Below are 23,750 nucleotides of genomic sequence, written 5' to 3'. Positions count from 1 at the left end.
CCCCTGCGCTGCTCTATCGGCAGTGAAACACACATCCCTTACATGTTTTCATTGGAAGGTCCCGCTTCCTTAATCGTTCTGTTTTTAATGACCCCGGCGTCTGCTCGTTGAGGAATATGGACTCAGGCTTTATAATGTGTCTTCCGCTTCCATTCATAAAAAATGCTCTAACTTCTGTTCCTTTTATTTTTCCTCTCACATCTCGATGCAAACGATCACACTTTTGACCTTCTTCACTGAGTCCTCTTCGCTGTTATGACTTCCTCCTGACAGCTCAATTACTTCTGCTTGGTGGTTGGCCTACACGCACACACACACACACACACACACACGCAGGCACACACTCACATACGCACTCAAGCTAGTCTTTAGTCTACATTTATTTAATGTATTTTAGTTGGAAATTAAGTTAATTGGAATCAACTTCTTTTATCTTGCCTCAAAATACTCACATTTGGAAAAGAAATTAGCTAAATTAGCATAGCTTAAAAAGAAAAGGTACATTTTTATCCTGTCAAAATGACAAAAAACACTAAAAAACTGGCACTTAGCAAATTAGCAATTTATTTTGGGCATTGGTGTGTATTGTAATTAAAAGTTAAGTTAACTCTTTTATCAAAGGAAAGTTTCAAAAGACTCAGAGAGAAAAAAACAAGAACAAAAAAAAAAAGTGACAGCCTCTAATTAATTAACAATCGACCACATAATATCATGTTGTAAAGACAAAAACCTCGTTATTAAAAGCTTTAATTGAGTTTATCAGGCTGCAACAAGCGTGGGCCATAAAGAGAGAAAATAAAACACAAGAAACATCTCAAAGTTTTACACAGTAAACATAGTCAAACACTAAAATGTTAGATACACCTGCAATGAGATGCTTTGAAGATCACTTCCTGTGTAGTGTGTGTGTAGCCTCACCTCACTCGCTGGTCAATTGTCTCGATCTGTTTTAATGCTCGTTTGTTGGGTCAGACAAAAGAGACACTCAAAAAACTAAACTTAACTTAAATGATCTAAAAACTGCTTTTCATTTGACTTGTGACTGACGGACTGACTCAGTGGTCTCTGGTTCGACTCCCGAGATCAGCAGGATAAATCTGGTAGGGACTGTGACAGGGCAGAGCTTGTTTTTCCTTCATCTTGTCCACTGAGGTGCTCTTGAGCAAGTCGCTTAACCTCCAACTGCTCCAGTAGAGCTGCTCAGTGGACAACAGATCAGACTTTGGTTTGGAGATTTCTGTACAATATGACAATAAACTTAGAGGGTTAAAACTGTGTGATAATGCACTGCAGACTTTTCAAATCAATCACACAACTGTAACATATCTACCAGCAACTAAAGCAGATGTTATGTTCACTGTGATAATCTATCTGTATCTTTATCAAGCAAGTTTCAAGACAACACTTCACTCATTTACACCTCATAATATATATTTACATGATCATGATTGTGTCTTTTGTACATTCAATCCAAAAAATCCTGAAGGCTTTAACACAACAGATGAATCGATCTGTCTGATCATGGATTGAACAATGGCGCCATCATCTGCTCATCACTCAGAAATGCAAGACCCAAGAATTTAAGTTTATTTTTTATGCCATATTATTCTGGTAAATTTGGGAACTGTATCACACAGAAGTGGATTATATTTAAGGTTTATCTTTCTAGAATAACAAATATATTTTTATTGGATATTGTGTTAAAATGATAAAGGAACAAAAACATCTATTTGGGTTTAGGGTCTTAACTCTCCTTTGAACAGTTGTGCCTTTCATTAGAGCCTCATATAAGAGAGCATCTGGTGTGCAGTGAAATATAAGAATGTGTGTATTTATTACAAAATGGGGCTATTTGCATTTGACTTTTATATGTTAAAATACGGTTGACATCCTGCTTTCTTTTGGCTTTGTGGAGCTGTTTCCAAATCTCATGTTTTACCTACTTTTTATATTTTATCTTCTATTTAAAAATCATACAAATAAAGAAAGATAGAAGGAAGATAAGATTTTGACTGTCATCCTCTGTCATATCACATGAAGTCAGATTGCACCTGACTTTATAGTTCACTTACGGATATATTTTGCATGACACCTATATATATATACACGTATGTTTTGCATGACGAAGCAGGATAGAGCATTTTACAACTCCATTCAGGAGACTGTGGGTTTCAGAAGGCCTGTTAGGACTTCCTGAACAATTTAACAACCTATAACGTCCCAAGAGACTATTACCTATAACTACATTTACTTCAAAAAATGAGCAGCACAAGACAAACAATTAGTGTTAAGTAAAGCACATAGGATAATAAATCATCTGTTTCCATGTTAGTGCTTGAGTTCATTCACAGGTCACACAGTCTCACACAACAAACAGCTCCATGGTGACAGTCACTCCAGCTCGATGATTTCTGTTGCTTTGGTTCATGTGTATCTCCAGATCTCTTATCCAGGTGAAGGTAAATAAGAGAAAAAAAACACTCCTTTGCAGCATGACGAGCTGATATCTGCTGATCTCTGTGACACATGCTGTGATTTCACCTCATCAAAGCAAAAAGTGACCCAGAAAAATAAATGTTGCCAAGTGCAATTTTATCTGAAGCTGTCTCACTGTGTAAGTGCTGCACCTGAGAACGGAGGTTTTTTTTAAAAGTGGAGGGGGGGTTGCTCCAAACAGCTTCAAGGGAGGCTCAGTGAAGCGAGAAGTGAAAACATACTGCATCAGTTATTACTTTAGTTATCATAAGTTATCAAAAGGAGATCACATAGAGGAGATAGTTTAGAGATACAGTAGTTTTCCCAGAGTCAGGATACAAATAAATGCCTTCAGACACACCTTTTTTTTATATATTTTGTGTAGTCTGAAGTACTGTACATCAAACAGCAATATCAGGCTATCTTGGCTCAGTTGTTGAGTGTCTCTGGGCTCGAATAACATAATAATGATCCCACAGGCATCCAGGAATTGAGCTAAACTAAGCAAGTAAACTAATGTGGTGCCAAGTTTTGTCTGAGGGGAGGCTCGGAGTCTCAGACTTTTAAACTGCTGCGTTAGAAAATACTTGACTATAATGTTTACTGGTGCCCTAAAATATTAATGTGTTCCAACATTTAACTACAGCATTACATCAAATGGAAAAAATATGAGTTGTGTATGAATTTAGTAGCATTTGCACCCAAAAAAATCTGCCACACATATAGTTGGTACTTCTTGTAACTTCACTAAAATTTGAAGTTGGCTTGAATGACAAACATCACATAATAAGAATGAGGTGTTATCCATTTTAAAGTGCCTGTATTTTAGTTGTTATTCATACATAACTTTGAACCAACATGAGCGTTAGAAAAACTAAAATCCTGGATGTTTATCACTATAAATTCCAGTGTATTTCTAGGCTCTTAAACTTAACCGTAAACTCTCATCTTGACTCATTTCTACAGAAGTTGTGTTGTCTGTTTTCCAACATATTTGTCATTCCTAACCCAAATACTTTCGTTAAGGGGCTAGACCAGTGAACCTAAGTGCAATACACTGAGGCAGGATGCAGTGAGCGGTCTAGAAAGATAATTTTATTGTTGGTAAAACTGGGACGAGGGCTTGTAGAACCTGATAATGTAATAATTTCCCAATAATGTAATTAAAAAAAACCTCATAACTCAATAGAAAATGTAATAATGTTATTACAATATTGGAAAAATATTACATTATTATTGCAAAAATAAGGTTAACCCAATAATGTTATAACCTCCCGTTAATGTAATCATTTATTACATCATCGGTACAGAGATTGTTATTACATTATCAGGTTTTATTAGGGCTGGAGACATGGCACAGAGAAACAGGATTAACAAAATACAGACACCATATAATTCTAGGAGGGCTAGAGATGTGACTGACTGGGTTAACAGAGTCTACAACGAGGTGTAGGCTGAACCAGGTATATATGCGGGACTTGATTGATGTCAGTTGATGGCCTGACTCCTCCTGAACACCTGTCTCCTCTCCTACAATGAAGCACAAGGAAGGGGAAAGGGAGATAGAGAGAGACTTTGGAGGTTATTCATTAGTTTTAGGCTCTGAATGCCTTACACTTCATCTGGATTAAAGGCTTTTTAATGCACCTTCCACAAAGTTTTATCTCTCTCCCTTTCCTCAAGAAAATGTTTCTTGTCTATTTCCCAGCAGAGCGGTTATTCCGGTTTTCAAACCTGGTATTGAAACCACAGAAAGTATTTCCGTTGTTCACACCCATTATCACATTTCATTCTCAGTCTACCACGCTCCTATAACTGGTTTGTCATAGAAATTTGCATGAAATATCAGGTAAAGACAGTAATATTTCCCCCTGTCTCTTTATGGAGCTTTATCTTTATGGTGTTTCTGGGGCTGCTTCACTCATCCTCTGTGACGGTTACATAATATGCAAAAAATATATTATTTATTTTTTAAATAGTGTCTAGCTCTGATGTTTGAGTTTCAAATTCACCCCAGCAGATTTTTATCAAACTATCCACTAAACATTAAAGTAGAAAGCAGAAGAAAGTTGAGCCGCTTTGGGTTTTGTTTATGACACCAAAGCAACTTTTCCAGGTGAATAATAATTTTTAAAAGCCTTTACTCACACACTGTGGATAAAAAATATAAAGTTTAAGGACTATTTATGTATTATTTATCTTAAAGAAGAACTGCTTCAGTGTGTTTCTTGTTGTTTGTTTCAACTAAAGCAAACCTGGATTTTCATAGCCGCTGGGGCGTTGTATTTCTTCACTGATGCTATAAAAAATGTATTCTTACTTTTGAATAATGCAAAAAAAGAGGCTTGAAGGTGGAAGTAAAATAATAGTCCAATGAAAGTCACTCTTGCATACCAGGAAGAAGGAAAGAGTAAAGAAATACAATGTGTCAAGGTAGCAAAAATTACCAGAAAGCTAGTTTCCTGTTCAATGATGTTGCCTTTATAATAAAGTGTGAACTTTATAATACATAATTAAAAGCAGCACTGCATAATAACAATACAACTATAACCTACAAACATCATATACTAAGAAAGTATGTGGACACCTAAACTTTATATGTGGTATAGAGGTGAGGGATGAGGTCAAGCTCTTTCTCCAACACCAAATGGAGAAAACTATTTGGACCTGACTTTGTAGTGAAACAAGAAATGTGTTGCTAAAGGTGAAAGTTAAAAGCACACGGTTGTCTAAATATAAAAGACGGGGAATAGTAAGTGAAACACATCAGTTTAACTCAAACCATGAAAAACATCACCAGACCAAAAGCATATAACAGTATACGGACAGGCCTGTATTGTATAATTTAAACAGAAAAAGTTAAAGAAGAATGAAAGAGAGTGAAATAAAGAGCTGCAAATTATAATTTTGCATTGTGGTAGCATGGTTACAGACCTTTGAATCACTGCTTACTTCTTTTCTTGAATGATTTGAAAATTTGAAGTGACAGGAAATTGCAGTGTAGTCAATGATCAGTGACGTGTAAAACTGCAGATGCAAACATTATAAATATATATATTTAGGACTGAAATACAAATAATTGAAATGGAAAATGGGATAAACATCACGGTGACTTAGTGAATACACTCAGAAGAGCACAAAATATTAGGACCACCATTCAGTATAATACACTCCAGTACAGCACCACTTCCCACTACGACATCAATAATTAACATAAAGTAGAATTATCACCTTTTCTGACAATGTTAACAAGAACTGAAAATGTATAAGGCTTGTAAATGTAGAATTTAAGACAGAGCTGTTGTATTGGATTGCATTAAAATGTACAGGTGTTCCTAGTAAAGTGGCCAGTGAGTGTACATATTTGATATTCTCAGCATGAGGTGTAGTAAAGCTGATATAATTGGCTCATGTTAGTTTATCACTGATACACTGGTATTGACAGGTATGTTGGCTAATAAGTAAATAGATACATGAATGAATGAATGAATGAATTTTATATAAGTCACAACAAAACCACACAACAAGACCGTACTATTTGATTTAATGGGTTTTAATGGGAAGAAACCTCAGGCAGAACCAGGCTTTAAGTGGGTGACCATCTGCCTTGACCGGTTGGGGTTGAGAGAGAGAGAGAGAGAGAGAGAGAGAGAGAGAGAGAGAGAGAGAGAGAGAGAGAGAGAGAGAGAGAGAGAGAGAGAGAGAGAGAGAGAGAGAGAGAGAGAGAGAGAGAGAGAGAGAGAGAGAGAGAGATAAAGAAGAGATAAAGAAGAGCAGGAAAGAGGGAAAAGAGGGAGAGAGGAGAGAGGAAGAGTACCAAATTTCAGACAAAATGGCAAACCCAGATGCAGACTTTACCTCTGCCTCTTTGTGTTTTAAAACATAATTTCATACCTTTATATAGTCAATTGATTCTTTTAAAGACTTTATACAATATGTAAAACTGAGTAGCTAGCAATTGGAAGATTAAAAAACAAAACAAACAAAAAACAGGCCAATATAAAGTTAATTCACTAAGTCTTTGGAAAGTTGCTAGTTCTTTTAAATGTGTCATATAATGTTTTAAATCAATTTATTAATCTGTTGTCAGAATTGGCTCTCTCCGATACTTTACTGGGAATAAACACACAAAGAAGACAAACATTAGCTGCAAATGTCTCTTTCCACCGCAAACCAATGTAAAATAAACCATGCCGAAATATTTTCTTACTTTTCTCACATCTGAAAACATCTCATGACATATTGACGACTTGTAATTTGAAAAGCCGAGTAGCAACGGAAGTCGAATGTTGACATTTTTAAAAAACAATTTTGAAAAGCAATTGAGCGGAAGTAGAATCTGGCCGTCGGCAGGAAGTAACTCTCTTTTTCTCTTCCATTCCTTCACAACAAGATGGACTGGAGGGAGGACGGCAGTGATGTAAGTCGCTTTTATCTTTATTAGCCACTGTTGCTGCATCCATTGCGGACTCACTGCCTCATCTACTTAAACCCTGACCTGACCAACTTTATCCTAAACAATATTATATTAGCAGCTTGTTAGCATTAGCGTGTTAGCCGGCGCTCAGTGGACATAATTAGCCTGCTGCTACTTACCTGCTGCTAATCGATACTCTCCGATTTAATCCCTCTTCAGCATCACTGGTTATATGACCACTTTAGGCTTATCCTCCTTTGTGATAAATGCATTGTCATCCACCTTAAAGAAGGTTGACGTATTGATGCACTGACAAGCCAAAAGCCTGTTTAACCATTTCATTTCCTGTTTAAAGCCACCTTTCATTATCTATTCTTATATTATTATAACACTTTAAATCTCTTTCACATTAAAACTACTGTGCTGTTTTCTGATATCAACTAATAAAATACATGTGTTTATACTGATTAAAGCCAGTCAGTGACCAGCTTTTACCATTTGTTAGTAGTACTTATATATATTCTTATATTATTATAATAAGGGTGGATTTTGTAATGTGGGACACAATTTTTTAGGGTTAAAAATACTTTGATTTATACAAAGTAGCCTTATCTGCCAAAACTTTTGGCCTATATGATTTTTTTTTTTTTTTGCTTTCTCATCAGAAAGGTTAAAAAAGTAGTAGCCTGTATGCTCACATGTGTAATGTTAAACAATATAACTTACACAGTTTGCATATACTAGTTAGCTTTAAAATAACTGAATAAAAAAAGTGATAAATGCACTGGAGTCTGTTTGTCCCACATTATTCAGTGTCCCACATTTTCCTAATCCACATTATAACACTTTAAATCTCTTTCACATTACAACCACTGTGCTGTTTTCTGATAGCAACTCATTAATTACATGTGTTTATACTGATTAAAGCCAGTCAGTGATCAGCTTTTACCATATGTTAGTAGTACTTATATATATTCTTATATTATTATAATAAGGGTGGATTTTGTAATGTGGGACACAATTTTTTAGGGTTAAAAATACTTTGATTTATACAAAGTAGCCTTATCTGCCAAAACTTTTGGCCTATATGATTTTTTTTTTTTTTTGCTTTCTCATCAGAAAGGTTAAAAAAGTAGTAGCCTGTATGCTCACATGTGTAATGTTAAACAATATAACTTACACAGTTTGCATATACTAGTTAGCTTTAAAATAACTGAATAAAAAAAGTGATAAATGCACTGGAGTCTGTTTGTCCCACATTATTCAGTGTCCCACATTTTCCTAATCCACATTATAACACTTTAAATCTCTTTCACATTACAACCACTGTGCTGTTTTCTGATAGCAACTCATTAATTACATGTGTTTATACTGATTAAAGCCAGTCAGTGATCAGCTTTTACCATATGTTAGTAGCTAGCCACCTAACTGTCATGTCATGTCATTTTATTTAGCCCCCAAATTTCTCCCTCAAAGAGCTTTTTAAACATTTTAACATCTGTCTGGGATCATGACAGCAGCTTGTTACCATCAAAGTATCATCATCCAAAAATAGCTTGCAGCAGATCCATCCCAGAGGGTGGAGGGCAGCAGCCAGGCGCTGCTTTGATACTGGAGTAGTTCATCACATAATATAAAATTCATGACAGTAAAACATCCACTGTGTATTGTGTTGTAGCCATCCTGCAGTCTTACCCAGTCATCACAAAGATATTCAGTTTACTGTCATGTATATTTTAAAATAAATAGTTAAATCATCACATTTTAGAAGCTGAAACCAGCAAATATTTTTCATTTTTTGCTTTAAAAAAAGTTTTTAAATTATTCGATTATCAAACACCCATTATTGAGAATTGAGACAAATCATGTCCAAAAAAAGAAATTATTCATCAACACACTAATACCATTTTTTTTTATTTGTCAAATATTTTTTAGGGATTTCATATGTATGAAATAAAAGGGAACTAAAAAAATTTTGGGACCATTTTTTTTTCTTTTTTTTACTACTATACTTGCCTTTGCACGAAAACACCCATAGTCCCAGACAAGAGTTCATTACTTAAAGAGTTCATAACTTCATATATGTTTTCATGAAAATGTTGGCTATTAAAAGTAATTTCCTGTCAATCATCTAATGGATTCATTGACTTAATGTTGCAGCTCTAGTTGTGATTATATGGTCAGCATCTTAAACCCAAGGCCTTCATCCTTTTAATTCTCCCAAATTCACTAAACCAGCTTTCCTCCCTTTGGATGCCCTGTAGGAGGATTTGCTCAACCCAGTAAAACCACTGCTCACTGCCAGTTTGAGGTTTCCAAGCGGACTCTTTTACAGCAAATGTTTTCCTTGCCTTACAGAGTCACGGTCACGGCCACATGCATGACAGCTGTCACCATGGACACGGAGGACACGGAGGTCATTCCCACAGTCACGGGCCAAGAGCGGTGGCAGGGTTCGGCGGGATGGCGCCCCCTTTCATGCCGTCCTTTCACGGACAGTTTGGCAAAAACGCGGATCAGGTGATGGAGCTCACGCAGCAGCCCAAGAAACGGTCCCACATGGACGACAGCAGCAGCTGGGACATCGTGAAGGCGACGCAGTAAGTGGTGGGACGGGGACGTTAATGCTCTCTGTCAACCAGTGGATGTTTTATTCTTTCATGTGGTGCCTCAATTATCAAAGGCAAGGCAGCTTTATTTATAGAGTGCATTTCATACACAGGGGCAACTCAATGTGCTTACATAAAAACAAAATATTAAACAGTAAAAAAAGCTGGACTAAAATAGAGCATAAAATATGAAAGTGCAGCATAAGATAAGGATTTGCTTTAAAATGATTAAAAGAACATATGGTGCAAATGAAAGATTAAAATTTAAAGTGCTTTATCAAGAAGGTAAAGCAGCAGATATGAGTAGGTAATTTCAGCTAGCGTCAGTGATGTGCACATTACTGTCTACTGCGTAAATTAATGCACAATGATTCCCATTTATTACAATTTGGGTCTTAATTTTATTGATCTGGGATTACAGCGAAGAGCAGTTAGAGCAGGTGTGTCAAACTCATTTTAGTTCAAGGGCCACATACATACAGTCCAGTTTGATCTCAGGTGGGCCGGACCAGTAAAACCATTGTGTAATAACCTGCAAATAATATATAATGTATATATCATAACTTTACTATAATAAACCATCTATTTACTGTGAAAAATGAGTGCAGTTTTACAATATCATGTCTGTTTTGGGGGTTTTTTCAGATTATTTTGCAAATTACCCCAATATGAATCAATACATATATATATATATATATATATATATATATATATATATATATATATATTTTAATAACATATTTGTATATAGTTTTTTCAGAGGATTATATTCATTATCAGGGTTGGGGAAAACCTTTGAAGCAGCAGACAAATTGGAATTACTTTTATTCAATGATCATACTTTTCAAACTTATCCAGTGGGCCGGATTGGACGCCTTGGCGGGCCGTCTTTGTCCCGTGGGCCGTATGTTTGACACCCCTGAGTTACATGATTAGGAACGTTAGAAACCAGCCAACCTATAAGCCAAGCCTGCAGTGAGTGTATCTGTAGTAACAATCTGTGACTCACTGTTTTTCATTGGTGTTTTCTTTGCTCACTTCCCTTTTAGACCAGAAAAAAAGTGTCACCTAGATTATTATAAGACAAAATGGTTTAGGACTTTAGTTTTTATATAAGATCAATGTTTTCCAAATGCTATAATAAGACAATTCAGTTTATTTTTCAGATAGACGAAAGATTAACACTAAATTTGAAAAAAGGAGCACCACAGTAAGCCCACTCCTTGTCCACTCCAATTATCTGATCAATATATTTACTCAGGAGTTGCACAACAGAACTCCAGGATTGCACAAAGGCTTTTACGAGAGCTGTGCTTCTATACCAGTCAGAAGGAATGCGATGATTCATCGGTTTTAAACCAGTTTTAAAACATCAACATAGTTTAAAAGCAAAAAGGGGCAGCACAAACCGGTGTCAGTGTGCAGTAGGTGAGAATGAGACGACTGAAGCTCCAGCTCTGCTTTTATTAACTGATCGATGAGTTTCAGGCGCAGCAGAGCGAAGGTCACTTTTAATGTAATGCGGGAACAAGAGAGAGAAAGAAAGAACAATCTGCAGAGCCACTCCTTTTCTTTCACTTCGCTCAGCGCACCCGCTCAGTACAGTGCAAACCATGAGGTCATCTTCACTGCACACTCTGAAGTTAGGGTTCAATTCAATCTGGTTTACTTATTTAACACACAGTTTTTTTTTTAACAGTTTTTGCTTGTTATGTGCTTTAGTATTTGGTTTTGTTCAATGTCATGGAGATTCATTACTTTATGTGTGTTTTAAAGGACCAGTGTGTAACCTTTAGTGGGATCTATTGGCAGAAATGGAATATAATGTGCATAACTATGTTTTAATCAGCGTAGAAATCACCTGAAATAAGAATAGCTGTGTTTTCGTTACAATGAGCCCTTTATATCTAAATAGTGGGTCCTCTTCCACAGAGCCTGCTATGTTGCATCATCATGTTTCTACAGTAGCCCAGAATGGACAAACCAAACTGTGGCTCTAGACAGGGAATTTTGCATTTTTCGGCCACCTTAGATTCTCCTACACACTTCAAAGCAGGGCTGGGGAGTATTCAGTTGATTGCTATATTCAACCTCACCACTAGATGTCTCTAAATCCTACACGCTGGTCCTTTAAAATTTTGAAGAACTGCGCAATTTGAAGCATTAGTTCTATAATTTGTGTGTTTTTTTCTCTGTGTGATCACCTCAGGTTTGGTATCCTGGACCGCTGTAAGGAGCTGGTGGAAGCAGGATACGACGTCAGGCAGCCGGACAAAGAGAACGTCACGTTACTACACTGGTCGGCCATCAACAACCGTTCGGATCTAGTCAAGTAAGAACTGCAGATATGCTGTAACTTCTGTCTCAGTGCAGCGGACACCTCAGAGAGACGGGAAACATCTATTCTGTGAAGCATAAAAACATTTCAGAATTTTCCCCTCCGGATATTTACAGGGTTTCAGATTGCAACCATTTTTTGAGACAGTGCGAGTATTTTTTACAACGACGTGCATGTATGCAACCTGCAAATTTGACTACCTTCTGTTGTTGATTTTTTTTTTTATTTCATGTTAAAAAAACGAGGAGGGAGCGACTCTGCCAGTGTGTGTTTGTATTTGTGTGTGTGTGTGAGAGTGAGAGTGCGAGTGAAAGTCATCATCTACACTCGGTGTCTCACTTCCAGCTCACTTTGTGGCAGCTGCATGACTTATTGAGCGCTAGTTATAGTTAAAAATATAATATAAAACAAAAATAATAATAAAATCTAAAAATCAAAAATTGTAAATAATGTGAATAATAGCATTGCAGGTCTATTTAAGATGTGCACCTAAATGTTCTGCTTGTGCTCCCAACATTTTCAGCAAAGGGCTACAGTGCTCCTAAAAAAGAAATTAGTCTGGAGCTCTGATATTTAGGAGGCTTATCTCGCTGTGCAGAATGGAAACCCTTCACATCGTTCTCATATCTGAGGGTGATTCTTGGGATGTGTAACGTAAACTATAATTATAATATCTTACAATATAATTTAGAATGATCATTTGGTACATAAAGGGTTAACACTGTATTGCACATGCTCAGTGAGTAGTAGACGTTATCTGCTGAGACACACAGGGCCAAAGTACACTGACAGTATTTAGTACTGTATCAGCTGCTCTCAACACACAATCATACAACTGCAGCGTTCCCTTAAATCAGAGTTAAAATCATCATCCAAAATGCTTCATTTGCAACCTAAAGATGATATAAAGAGGTCTGTGTGTTTCTAAATCTTCTCAGTTTAACATCCAAAACACAAACAGAGGTCCAGTACAGGCAGTGTGCTTCCTCAGGAACTTCATGTGTTGTTATTTATTGATAGAGAGGTCTTAGATAAAACTCAAGAGTCAGGAGCATAAAGAAAACTCTGCACACTGGCTTTTGTTCTAACACTGATTTTCTGATATTCTTTTTACTGACAGGTATTACATTTCTAAAGGGGCGATAGTTGACCAGCTTGGAGGAGACCTGAACTCTACTCCTTTACACTGGGCCATAAGGTAACAGTATGAGCTGGAGGGGATTCACTGCTATGGTTGGGTCTGCTTTCAAGTTCAAAATTGTATCATATCTGTTAACTGGAAAAAAGGATTATGCTTTTATTTTCAATAGATGTATTAATGTAGGATTTTAGGATTTCAAGAATTGACACATAGTTTAAAAAACATGTTTTAAATGGATTCCCACTACTAAAATCAAAAATTTGGCCGTGCTTCTTGCCTCATTTCTGACAGACGACACACAGACTTGTCTTGAAATTTTTCAGTTGTTTCCTCCTTAAAACTGTTGGTGGTTTTTGTCCGTGAACAGGCAGGGCCACCTCCCCATGGTGATCCAGCTGTTGAGATACGGAGCAGACCCCTCCGTCGCAGATGGAGAAGGTTATCGTGCTCTCCACCTCGCCATCCTCTTCCAGCACATGGCCATAGCAGCTTATCTGATGGCTAAGGGACAGGTCAGACCACCACCCATCCATACACACACACACACACACACACACACACACACACACACACACACACACACACACACACACACACACACACACAGACAGACTTTCCCTTTTCTCTCTCTTTTGTTTCAGTTAAAAGTCTTTCCTAAGTGCATTTGTGGAGTTAATTTCCACTTGATGTGATTCTGCTTTTGTTTTGATTGGATTTTCTTTGTCGGTAATCTTCATTTGCCTCTTTGCTTTCAGGAAGTCGATGGACCTGACTGCAACGGACAGACGCCACTGATGTTAGCAGCCCAGAAGATTATTGGGTAAGCACAGTTATCCTTCACAGATGTGCCACCATGCCTCTCCGGTTTCTGCTGAATGTATAAATACCTAAAATATCATTGAATTTGACACTGACTGGAGGCCATGTCGGTAGTTCTGAAAGTATTCTGTAAATGTTGTCTTTCAGTATCTTTGACATATAATGATAGTGTTAAATCAGAGCACACATTCCTCTCCAGGGATACATGCTTTCTTTCTTTTTTTCTTACTTTGATTCAAGAATAAAATGCTTTAGTCTGTTAGTTATTCACAACCTCTTGATGTTAGTATATTGAGGGGATGTTAAAAAAGTAAAATATCACTTGTTGTTTTTCTATCCCAGGCCTGAACCCACTAATTTCTTAATCAAGAATAATGCTTCTGTGAGCGCTGTGGATAAAATCAACAGGAACACGCCGCTGCACTGCGCTGTGCTGGCAGGAAACGTAGACGCCGCCCACATCCTGCTGGAGGCCGGGGCCAGTGTTGATGCAGAAAACATTAATGTGAGACTCACAAAATCTAAACAGTTCTCAGTTCGGTTCAGTTTAAAGCTCTATTGTCCCTCAAGGGGAAATTTGATTTGCAGTGACAGTACGAAAAAATAAATAAATAAACAGTGTCATAGAACATCAATGCAGCATACAGCACAACCGAACACACACACACACACACACACACACACACACACACACACACACACAAAATCACCTGCTGTTTGTTTCGGTATCACATGAAACTAGTCAGCAACTCACTTTTCTCTGTGTTTAATGATCAAAGAAATTCTGGACATTTTGCAAGAAGAGAAATAATATTGCTCAACTTCTTCTTATGATTCTGATATCATCTGTTAACAGACTTTTTTGTATTTTGCACTTCCTTGAAACATGCTGATTTAACACATATAAGCACTTTTTAGTTTCTGGTTTGATTTAAAATACTGGAATCATAATCTTAAAAAATAATAATTTTTTAAAACATTTTTTACAGTTGGAGTGGATAGACAGCTGTTTTGTCTGTTAAAATGGTTTAAGCTTATCTTATTGTAGCAGTTAAATTATGTATTTAGCAAGACACAGTTTGCTTATGTAAATGTTGTAGGTACAGCTCTTCACACTGGTTAAATCTGATGAGAATAGGCCGAGCCATTAGTTCACTTACTTGCGTGTGTAAACATGATATTACCTCACATTTGACACAATGCAGGTATTCATGGTGGTTTTTTGTAATATTTCTCCCTCAGGGCCACACACCTATCGACCTGGCTCACCAGGTGAACAGCCCGCTGCTCATCCACATGCTCAACCACACCAAACAGGAGAGGATTCGCTCCAACTCCCGATGCCTGCGAATCATGAACAGATACAGGGTACACAGATACTAAAGAGCCACGCATCAGAAAAAAACTGCTCACAAAAATACACAGTAATCTCTTAAAAGTTCCCTCTATTTCTAGCATGTTCCCGTTTGCCTTTCTTCCAGGTGTTTCTGCAGTTTTTCCTCTGCACCACCATGTTTGGAAGTGTGGGCGCCATACTCGATATGAACTCAGAGTCCTGGTTGCTTAAAGGGATCCTGCTGGCCTGTGTGATCGGTGCGATCAATCTGGCCTCGAGGTGAGGACACATTTCCACTGAGCTCTTCTGTTGACTGTTCTGAATGAAATTTAAATGGGAAAGGAATAAAACTCCCACTTGTTGCACTGGTTCTCATGTTCCTTATCTGCATGTTATACAAAACTGGTTTGGTTGTGTCTACACAGGAATTTCCCAAGTCCAGCCTTTCAGTCTCTTCTACCGGCCTCAGCTCTCATGGCTTCAGTTTTCTGGATGCTCGTCACCTGGTGCCTCTGGTTCCTGCCAGATATCCTTTCATTGAAGTAAAAAAAAACAAGCTGCAAGACAATTATTAGTGATTTTCTCTACATATGAGTGTCTGTTTTACCTCTAGATGACTGTTGAGATAGACATTTGCAGATCAGACCTAAATATGCATTTTACTTCAGGTCAGTCCATCAGAGTGAAAGCTGCAGTTCTTAATTGACATGAATGAAGAGCAGCAAACACAAGCTTCTACATTTACATGAGCAGAAAATAGAGGTGATAGAATGCAATATATATGTAAGACATGTGACCATTGTTCAGGAAGCTCGTTACATTTATATTTATATACCCATTTTAATTGAAAAAAAAGGGAAGTTCATGCCTCAATCTCTGGAATTTGCTTTAGATGCATTATGAAAAATGTGGAAAGACAAAGGCGCAGGCAAAGCCATTGGATGTAAAGTGTGTTCATTATATCTTACACCATAATAGCTTCTGAAGGGGGGAGCAGGTTTCATTGTAGGCAGAGTGAGAGGCAAAATGTCAAAGTGTTCTCATCATTATCAGAGACAGGGATTAGAGAGTGATGACAGAAGTATTCGTTGTCATCAGTAGCCGGTAAACTTAGCAGCTGAATTTATTCCTTCAGTTCGATGTTTGATATTTTATGATGAATGAAAAGTTTCTTAACGTCCGACGCCACATGGACACAGCGCCACCATTCAGGTTCTGTTCGCTCTCAACGTCACTGCTCTGCTCTACTACTACCTCCGCGCCTGCAGGACCGACCCAGGCTACGTCAAGACAACTGAAGAAGAGAAGAAAATGGTGTTTAAAAATGACAATTTACAAACCATTAATGATATTATCCACATGTAAATGCAAAACTGAGCCGGGTTGTGTTTGTTTGTGCTGTCAGAATGTGTTAGTGTTGGCCGAGGCCGGCTGTCTGGACCCCAGAATATTCTGCACTTCTTGTATGGTGAGTCTCCAAAAACCACAAAACCCACAAAACCTATTTAACCACTTTATTTTACAACAAATGTACCACTCATAACAGAATCAGTGACTACTACTACTACTACTACAACTACTGTTTTATATTGTTATATTTGTTACTTCACAGATAAAGAAACCAATGAGAGCGAACCACTGCTTCAACTGTGACGCCTGTGTGGCAAAGCAGGACCACCACTCCGTCTGGACCAACACCTGCATCGGTACGATAGATTGTAGCAGATAACAAACGATTACAAGAAACTGTAACATCTAAAACCATCAAAATATGTCAAACTATCCGATGTGAGAGCCTCGACTTCCACTAAGAACAATCTTTTAAAATTTGTTGAACTGAAAATGTTAAAATCTGCATCTGGATCTGCACAAATAATGGTGACAGTGGTCAGATTAGTTTGAATCAGATTGTATGTGATTGTAGAATATATACAGCATTAAGTACTGCCCCTCTAGAGGAAGGTAGACTCGCAGCCTACAGGTGTTATTGGGGCTAAAGTGCTTTTATAAATAGCAGCAGAGGTGGTGGCAGCAGCAGCCGTGTGAACTGAGTACTGACGGTTTAAGAACACCACTATAATTAAAAGGGTGTGCTGGATATATGCCGCGATGACAGGAGAGTGCCGTCATGTGAGCGTAGCGGCAGACTTGAATTGGGCTGCCTGAGCTAACTCGCAGGATTTGCTTCAGTGATTCATGAGAAAAACATGTTTGGAAATGTCATGTTTTCCAAGTCCTGGATCCACACCAGAAATTAATCATTTCAGATTCAGATTCAAACAACTTAATTGATCCCACAGAGAGTGATTCAAACAGGTATTACAAAATAAACAACATTCAATATGTCACATGTCAAAAACCCAAAACCACAAACAAACAGGTCGGTGAAAGACAGCAAGATAAAGATAACTAAGGTAAAAAATAAATAGGAATAAAATGAATAAATAGTTGGTTTTTTTTTAAATATTCTGCTAAATAACTAACAAAACTGAGAACTCACTGCCAGATGTAATTTAAAAACGTGTTTCCTATTCTGTCAAAACAAATAATTTAAATATAGCAACAGAAATATCAACACAGATATTAAAAAAATATTGCCTATGTGTCTCGAATTAGATTATTCAGGATTATTAGTGAGTAAAAGTTCAGTAGCTGAAGTCTAAAATGACCTGAAAATAAAGGTGGATTGACTCACTTTATCCCTAAAAAGTGATATCCCTGAGTGATTTATTATTTAGTAAACAGCATTTGTCTCAATATTGGATCATATTTTTAGTGATTTGAATCTGATTTCTTCCAGGTGCGAGGAACCATCACTTCTTCGTCCTCTTCCTCCTTTCCCTCTTCCTGATGGGCGCCTGGATGTTCTACGGTTGTCTCATGTGTGAGTGACCCGACATACAGTACAATAACCATATGTGACCTAGTTTTACATTTACAGCAGTGGATACTCATGCCTGTGATGTTTTCTATGTTTTCAGACTGGGCGATTCGCTGTCAGATGAATTATAAGGACCAGGGATTGTGGGGTGTGGTCTCCGCGCTGGTCAGCTGCTCTCCCTGGGTGCTCAGTGTGTTCCTGCTGGCCTTTTACCACACCTGCTGGTCCGGTGCCGTCCTGGTACTGCAGCTCTACCAGGTGACTGACTGTGTGGAGTGTGTTAATATGCCTCTAAGATCTTCTAGTTAATAATAATAATACGAATAAGAATAATAATAACAGGAATAGAAACTACACTTTATATCTGCTGTTATAAATTAAAAAACACTAAACCCACATATATACACATATTTTACCTTCAAGATGACGTGTATCCAAGTATTTCAATATCTGTCTGAGAAGATCTATTATAATTTCCTATTAATGTGATATGAAGATAATACAGTGTTATCTAAAATAATGACTTGCTATGAATTTTTATAATAGATTTCATTACGGGAATTAGGCAGAATACAAGTAATTAAAATACCTTGATTGGCAGCTAACTCACTCGGCTTCATTCTTTTAAGACTTTATGACTACCGACTTAACTCATGAGCTTTATATCAGTGACCTGTTGTAAATGGTGAGTGACACCCGCTGCTTCTCTCACCTCGATATATAACTCATGTTTTCTTTGTTTGGGAGCAGATCGCCTTCCTGGGACTGACCACAGCTGAGAGGACCAGTCTGACAAACCACCAGAGAAAACTTAGACAATCCGTCTCCCTCAGACAAAATCCATACAAGTGAGTTATCAGATGCTATCGGTGCTCTTGAGTGTTGTAGTTAAATTTTTACTCACTGTTTTGTTTTATGATCTCTCGCAACCAAATTAGTGCTTGATACAGGCTACTTTGCACATCACAATCATAAAAAAAAAAAAAAAAAGGATAGGCCTTTATTTTACATACTTTAGTGGAGCTCTATAAAAGCATATCCTTTATGTTGGTTAAGTATTGTGAATCAATATTGTCACAACCTGGCTCAAAGGTAGGACAAACTATGGAGACCACACATTACTTTTTAAACTAGGAAAGATAAATGTATTTAAATGAACTAAATTAAGTATATATGTCAGTTCATCAGTGATGTTTGTAGTGTATTGGTGTGTAAATGTGTGTGCAGGAGCATTCACACCAAATAAGTGATGAGCCTCTCTCACACTTTCCCAGATCCAAAGCAAACAAAAAGAAAATAGGCCAGAGGCCTTGGAGCCATCACAATATCTAAAGTCAAAAGAACAGCGTCTTCTGTTTCTAGTCAAGGTCTCTTGTCGGGACATATTGTGTAATAATGAATGTCTTATTGTACGTTAGTCCTGATGTATTACCGGTAACACTGGGCCATATGTGGTGTTATTCTCTGTGGAAGCATGATTGGGACTCAGCGCTTATTTAATGTTACTGAGAGGTTTGTGAACGTTCCAACAGATGTGCAAATGCATGCTGAATATTATAATTGTGTTCATGGATTTGAAAATATTTTAAGTGGCTTGTTAACAGATGGCTCAAACCAGTGAACAGCAACATAGAAACACTGTAGGACCCAGAACTTCATTCCCTAAACTATAAGAAAATGCATAGCCTAATCAAAAGAAACAAAGCTGTGAAGATTGGACTACCAGGCCCCCGTCCTCCAAAAAGAACAAAAAGAACAAAATGAAACAAGGAAAAACACAAAGTTGGTCAGGGTTACATGCCTGGAGGAATAGAGGAAGAGAGCGCTCCTTCTCCTCTACTCTCCTCCATAAAGGGTAGGCAGGTCCAGCCACAATGCAAAACAGATGACTCAATTGTGTGACCAACAACATATAGAAACACTGAACCCGAATACAAGTGTCAAAACTGAATTTTATCCACAAATAATGTCAAAAACTAACCAAAACTATGGGAGTCTGAAGGCCTGGCCAAAAAGAACAAAAGATGAAGGAAGGGCCGTGAGCCAGCTCAAATTATAGTACTATAGGACCCAGGACTTCAACCCCTAAATTATAAGAAAATGCATAACCTAATCAAAAGAAACAAAGCTGCAAAAACTGGACTACAAGGCCCCCGTCCTCAAAAAGAACAAAATGAAACAAAAAGAAAAAAACACTAAGGAAAAATCTCAGGTAGCCAGGGCTGCAGGAAGAGAGCAAGAGAGCGCTCCTTCTCCTCTATTCTCCCCTGTATCTGTGTGGCAGGTCCAGCCACCAATCAACCAGCTCATCAGGAGCACCTGAAAGTGGGAAAGTAGAAGAGAAAAAAGGGAGGCGGAGCGCGTATCACCATGTAACTAATTCTTCTCAGCACACGTTGGTACAAATCTGAAAATGTAGCTATGAAACTAATTATTCAAATTTTTTAATATCTTGCCGTAATTAACAGGAAACAGCAGCTCAGTGCATATTAGAGTGTGCATTTGAAGGCTAGTTTTTTTTGTGATTATTAAAGCCTAAAATGGCTTTTTTGAAAGGCTGCAGTCTAATGTGTGTCCTGTGTTTTAGGCATGAGGTAAGAAATGGTTCACTTTGTTTAAATTTAGTAACTGTGCGCTGAAAGTTGAAGTGATGCAGCTCTGCCAGAGCAAAGAAAATCCCTCAGGCCTCAATGGGTTCGCAAGAAATTTGGTTGACTGTGACTGAAGTTTAATTTTACTTCTCCTGGGTTTATAATTGAGGTTGTGAATAAGATAATTGGAATGTGGAAGAGTGTAGTGATTGGTAAAAATGTTCCAATTAAATGATTTTTATGGAAATGTTTGCAAGGATTGGAAAAAAAATGGGTTCACTAATCTTTTGTGGGGGGGGGGAGATAATAAATAATAAAATAATTTTGGTGGAAAGAATTAAAAAGTAGAAAAGGATTTGCGAAGTGATGCAAAGAAGGAGGATGAAATTATATATTTTCAGGAAATTGCAGCAGATCCAGAATTTAAACCAAATACAACAGATACTGCTTTCAAAAGATGAGCTAAACAGAGACACTTATATAATATATAACTTAAATATTATAATAATCCATTTTATACATACTTGCAAACAAGAAGTTACTTAAAGGGTAAATGGACACAAAAGTAACAGATGAAAAATGTTTAATGATGTTCACAAAACTACTAATCCTTAATATTGGAGACTAGCGGAAAGTATACAGTATATCGGTCAGTGACAAATAAGGGTTGAAGATGAGCAGTTAAAAAAGTGTCTTAAAAGCAGCATCAGGTTTGTTAAAATGTACATTTTGTATTTTTGTTGGTTTTATGTCATTTGAAATGACATCTGCACCATTTTTTTTACCAAAAGACTGAATGCTCCTGAAAATGTCAAATAGTGTAACCACAAAATAATGATAAATATTAAATATTTTATCCACCTACAGTGTATTTAAGTGGACTTATACTAATAATTTTAAAAAAGTGAAAAGGTGTTTTTATTGAGAATTTAGCGTTTTAAGCTAAATTTAAGCTAAGTTTAATTATTTGGTACAATGTTTTTATGGTTACACCACTTAGACATTTTTGCCATAATCCTCTAATATATTCTCTCAAAATGGATTAAAAGCAGAAATTTTATGCTGGGCCCACAAAAGAAAGAATGTGTGCAAGTTATTCGTACGTTTATTTCCATATTTTAACCACTTTAAATTTGACTAAACCACATGGACACAAAAAAACATCACTGACTTGTATATTTCAAACCGTCTGGTCGTCTATTGTCAGAGATGAAGTGCTACTTTTATTTCCTATAGAATGAACTACCTCTCTCTCTCTCTCTCTCATCGTCTCTCCACAGTCTGGGTGTAGTGAGGAACCTCGTGTCCTTCTTCCACCTGCGCTGTTGTGGCCTCTTCAAAGCGCCCGTCATCGACTGGACGCAGCAGTACCCGCCGGGCCGCGACCAGCACATGTTCGGACACACCGACATGGTCTGACCTCCCCCGCCCCTGCTGCCCCTGCCGCCCCCGCGCTCAGGGTCAAGGGTGAGAGTTTTAAAGTGGTTCTGGACCAAAAGCACAGAGTGTATTTATTTATTTTTTTAAATGTACGGTTCATTGTGAAGAAGGAACGTGGTCGGAGAAGTCGGGAATAACATGAAGCGACGTGTAGATATCGTTACGATTCAGTTGCTCTTTGTACAGACTGCTGCTGCCTTATACTTGACCGATGTAAGTGGATTTAAAAAATCACAAATGTTTTAATTTGGGGAAAGGTTGAACCTTTTAAAAGGCCTAAATTGTAATTGAACTTTTGAGCTGTTTTTTATGAGCACATCAAGCCTATTTTTTAATCATCTGTTGTGGGGAAAAAGGACCTTTGTACATGTTAACAGTTGGTTTTATGACTTTTTGTAAGAGTTGCATGTGTTTAATAATGAATAACCACTATTATACTTCAATAAAGCAACGTTTTGTGTGCCTGTCTTTTCAACTGGTTCTGTGTGGACTTCGGGGTGGACAAAATAATAGAAACAATGCACAACAGTAAACGCCACTGTGGTTAAGCATTATATAAATGTTCAGGGTGCAAGATTTTTTTCATGTCAGCGATCATTTTTGAAGCCTTAGTTTGTGGTGGTGTGAATCAAATATCAAGTTGAATGTCTCAGTCATTGTTGATGAAGGTTTATCTGTGATTTCTGTTCATATGTTGTCGTTATTTTTCAGATTTTTGCCACATTAGATCAGTTTTCAGTGTGTGTGGCTGATGCACTCATTCAGGCAGCTACTGTAAAACAAGGCAGCAAATCCAGCTTGTAGTATGTGTCAGCATTGAGATGCCTGACTATTTTATCTCTTTTTAAATCAACAAAGATTCTTAATTTCAGATATAACCTTCAGCCCTGCACAGCCTTTTAGCCAAAAAAGCTCTGATAAACCAAATGTGCACAAACTGTCCAGCACCAGACAGAAGACAGAGTTGTGGAGCATTTAGCAGCTAAAAAGCCAGATATTTCTCTCAGGAGTCGGTGGAGACCAAAATAGAGATAAAAGGAGAGTGAATCGGGCTGTGTCTGATATCGCTCCATATTTACATTAACCCTCTGTCATTTTATTTGAGAGTATTTGAGTTTGGAGTGTGAAATGTATCTGCTATGTAGTGCTGTAGTGTACTTGGCATGTACACTATTTTCTGCTAACAAACCCAGTGTAAAGTGTCAGGAAAATGATAAGTGTCGGAAAGCTCAATTTACTGCTAACTGACAATGTTGTGGAGCATTTAGCAGCTAAAAAGCCAGATATTTCTCTCAGGAGTTGGTGGAGACCAAAATAAAGATACAAGTAGAGTGAATTGGGCTGTTTCTAAAATAACTCTATATTAAATATATGGTGCACTACATTAACTGTCTGCCATTTTATTTAAGAGTATTACATTTATCCACTAAGCATTACTTTCTGCTACAAAACCCAGTGTAAAGTGTTGCGGTGAGAGTGAAATCTCAATGTACTGTTCACTATTGAATGTGAATGTTGAAGTATTTAGTTTTTGTAATATAGAAAAATAGTGAATGACAACTTACTCCAGATGAACACTTATCTGTACTGCTGTGTGTCTGCTGGATGTATGAATAGGTAAACGTAAGCTAACACATTAGTCAGATCAACTGTATGAGACTATAATATGTGAGGTTGTGGTTTTCTCAACCTCTAATGGAGCT

At 37.4% G+C, this 23,750-nt stretch overlaps 1 protein-coding gene across 1 annotated transcript; it reads left to right on the top strand.

Annotated features, from left to right (window-relative positions):
• Positions 1-6,827: 6,827 nt before the first annotated feature.
• On the top strand, positions 6,828-22,509 carry zdhhc13 (zinc finger DHHC-type palmitoyltransferase 13). Its single transcript, XM_062439244.1, has 17 exons — positions 6,828-6,895; positions 9,251-9,492; positions 11,711-11,833; positions 12,960-13,037; positions 13,348-13,492; positions 13,736-13,800; positions 14,142-14,304; positions 15,042-15,167; positions 15,281-15,414; positions 15,561-15,663; positions 16,327-16,449; positions 16,541-16,603; positions 16,748-16,841; positions 17,936-18,019; positions 18,117-18,274; positions 18,767-18,864; positions 21,888-22,509. The coding sequence occupies exons 1-17, from the start codon at positions 6,869-6,871 to the stop codon at positions 22,024-22,026; spliced, it is 1,965 nt and encodes a 654-aa protein (XP_062295228.1). The 5' UTR covers positions 6,828-6,868; the 3' UTR covers positions 22,027-22,509.
• Positions 22,510-23,750: the final 1,241 nt, after the last annotated feature.

This window comes from Scomber scombrus, chromosome 1, assembly GCF_963691925.1.
Source record: "Scomber scombrus chromosome 1, fScoSco1.1, whole genome shotgun sequence".
NCBI classification, from domain to species: Eukaryota; Metazoa; Chordata; class Actinopteri; order Scombriformes; family Scombridae; genus Scomber; species Scomber scombrus.
This window is presented reverse-complemented; position numbering and strand designations above follow the sequence as displayed.

Bases quoted from the DNA above. Each gene is read 5' to 3' on its own strand.
- zdhhc13 (XM_062439244.1), top strand. From the start codon at position 6,869: ATGGACTGGAGGGAGGACGGCAGTGAT. The intron at 15,415-15,560 runs GTGAGGACACAT...GTGTCTACACAG, and splicing joins GCGATCAATCTGGCCTCGAG to GAATTTCCCAAGTCCAGCCT. The intron at 16,842-17,935 runs GTACGATAGATT...GATTTCTTCCAG, and splicing joins CTGGACCAACACCTGCATCG to GTGCGAGGAACCATCACTTC.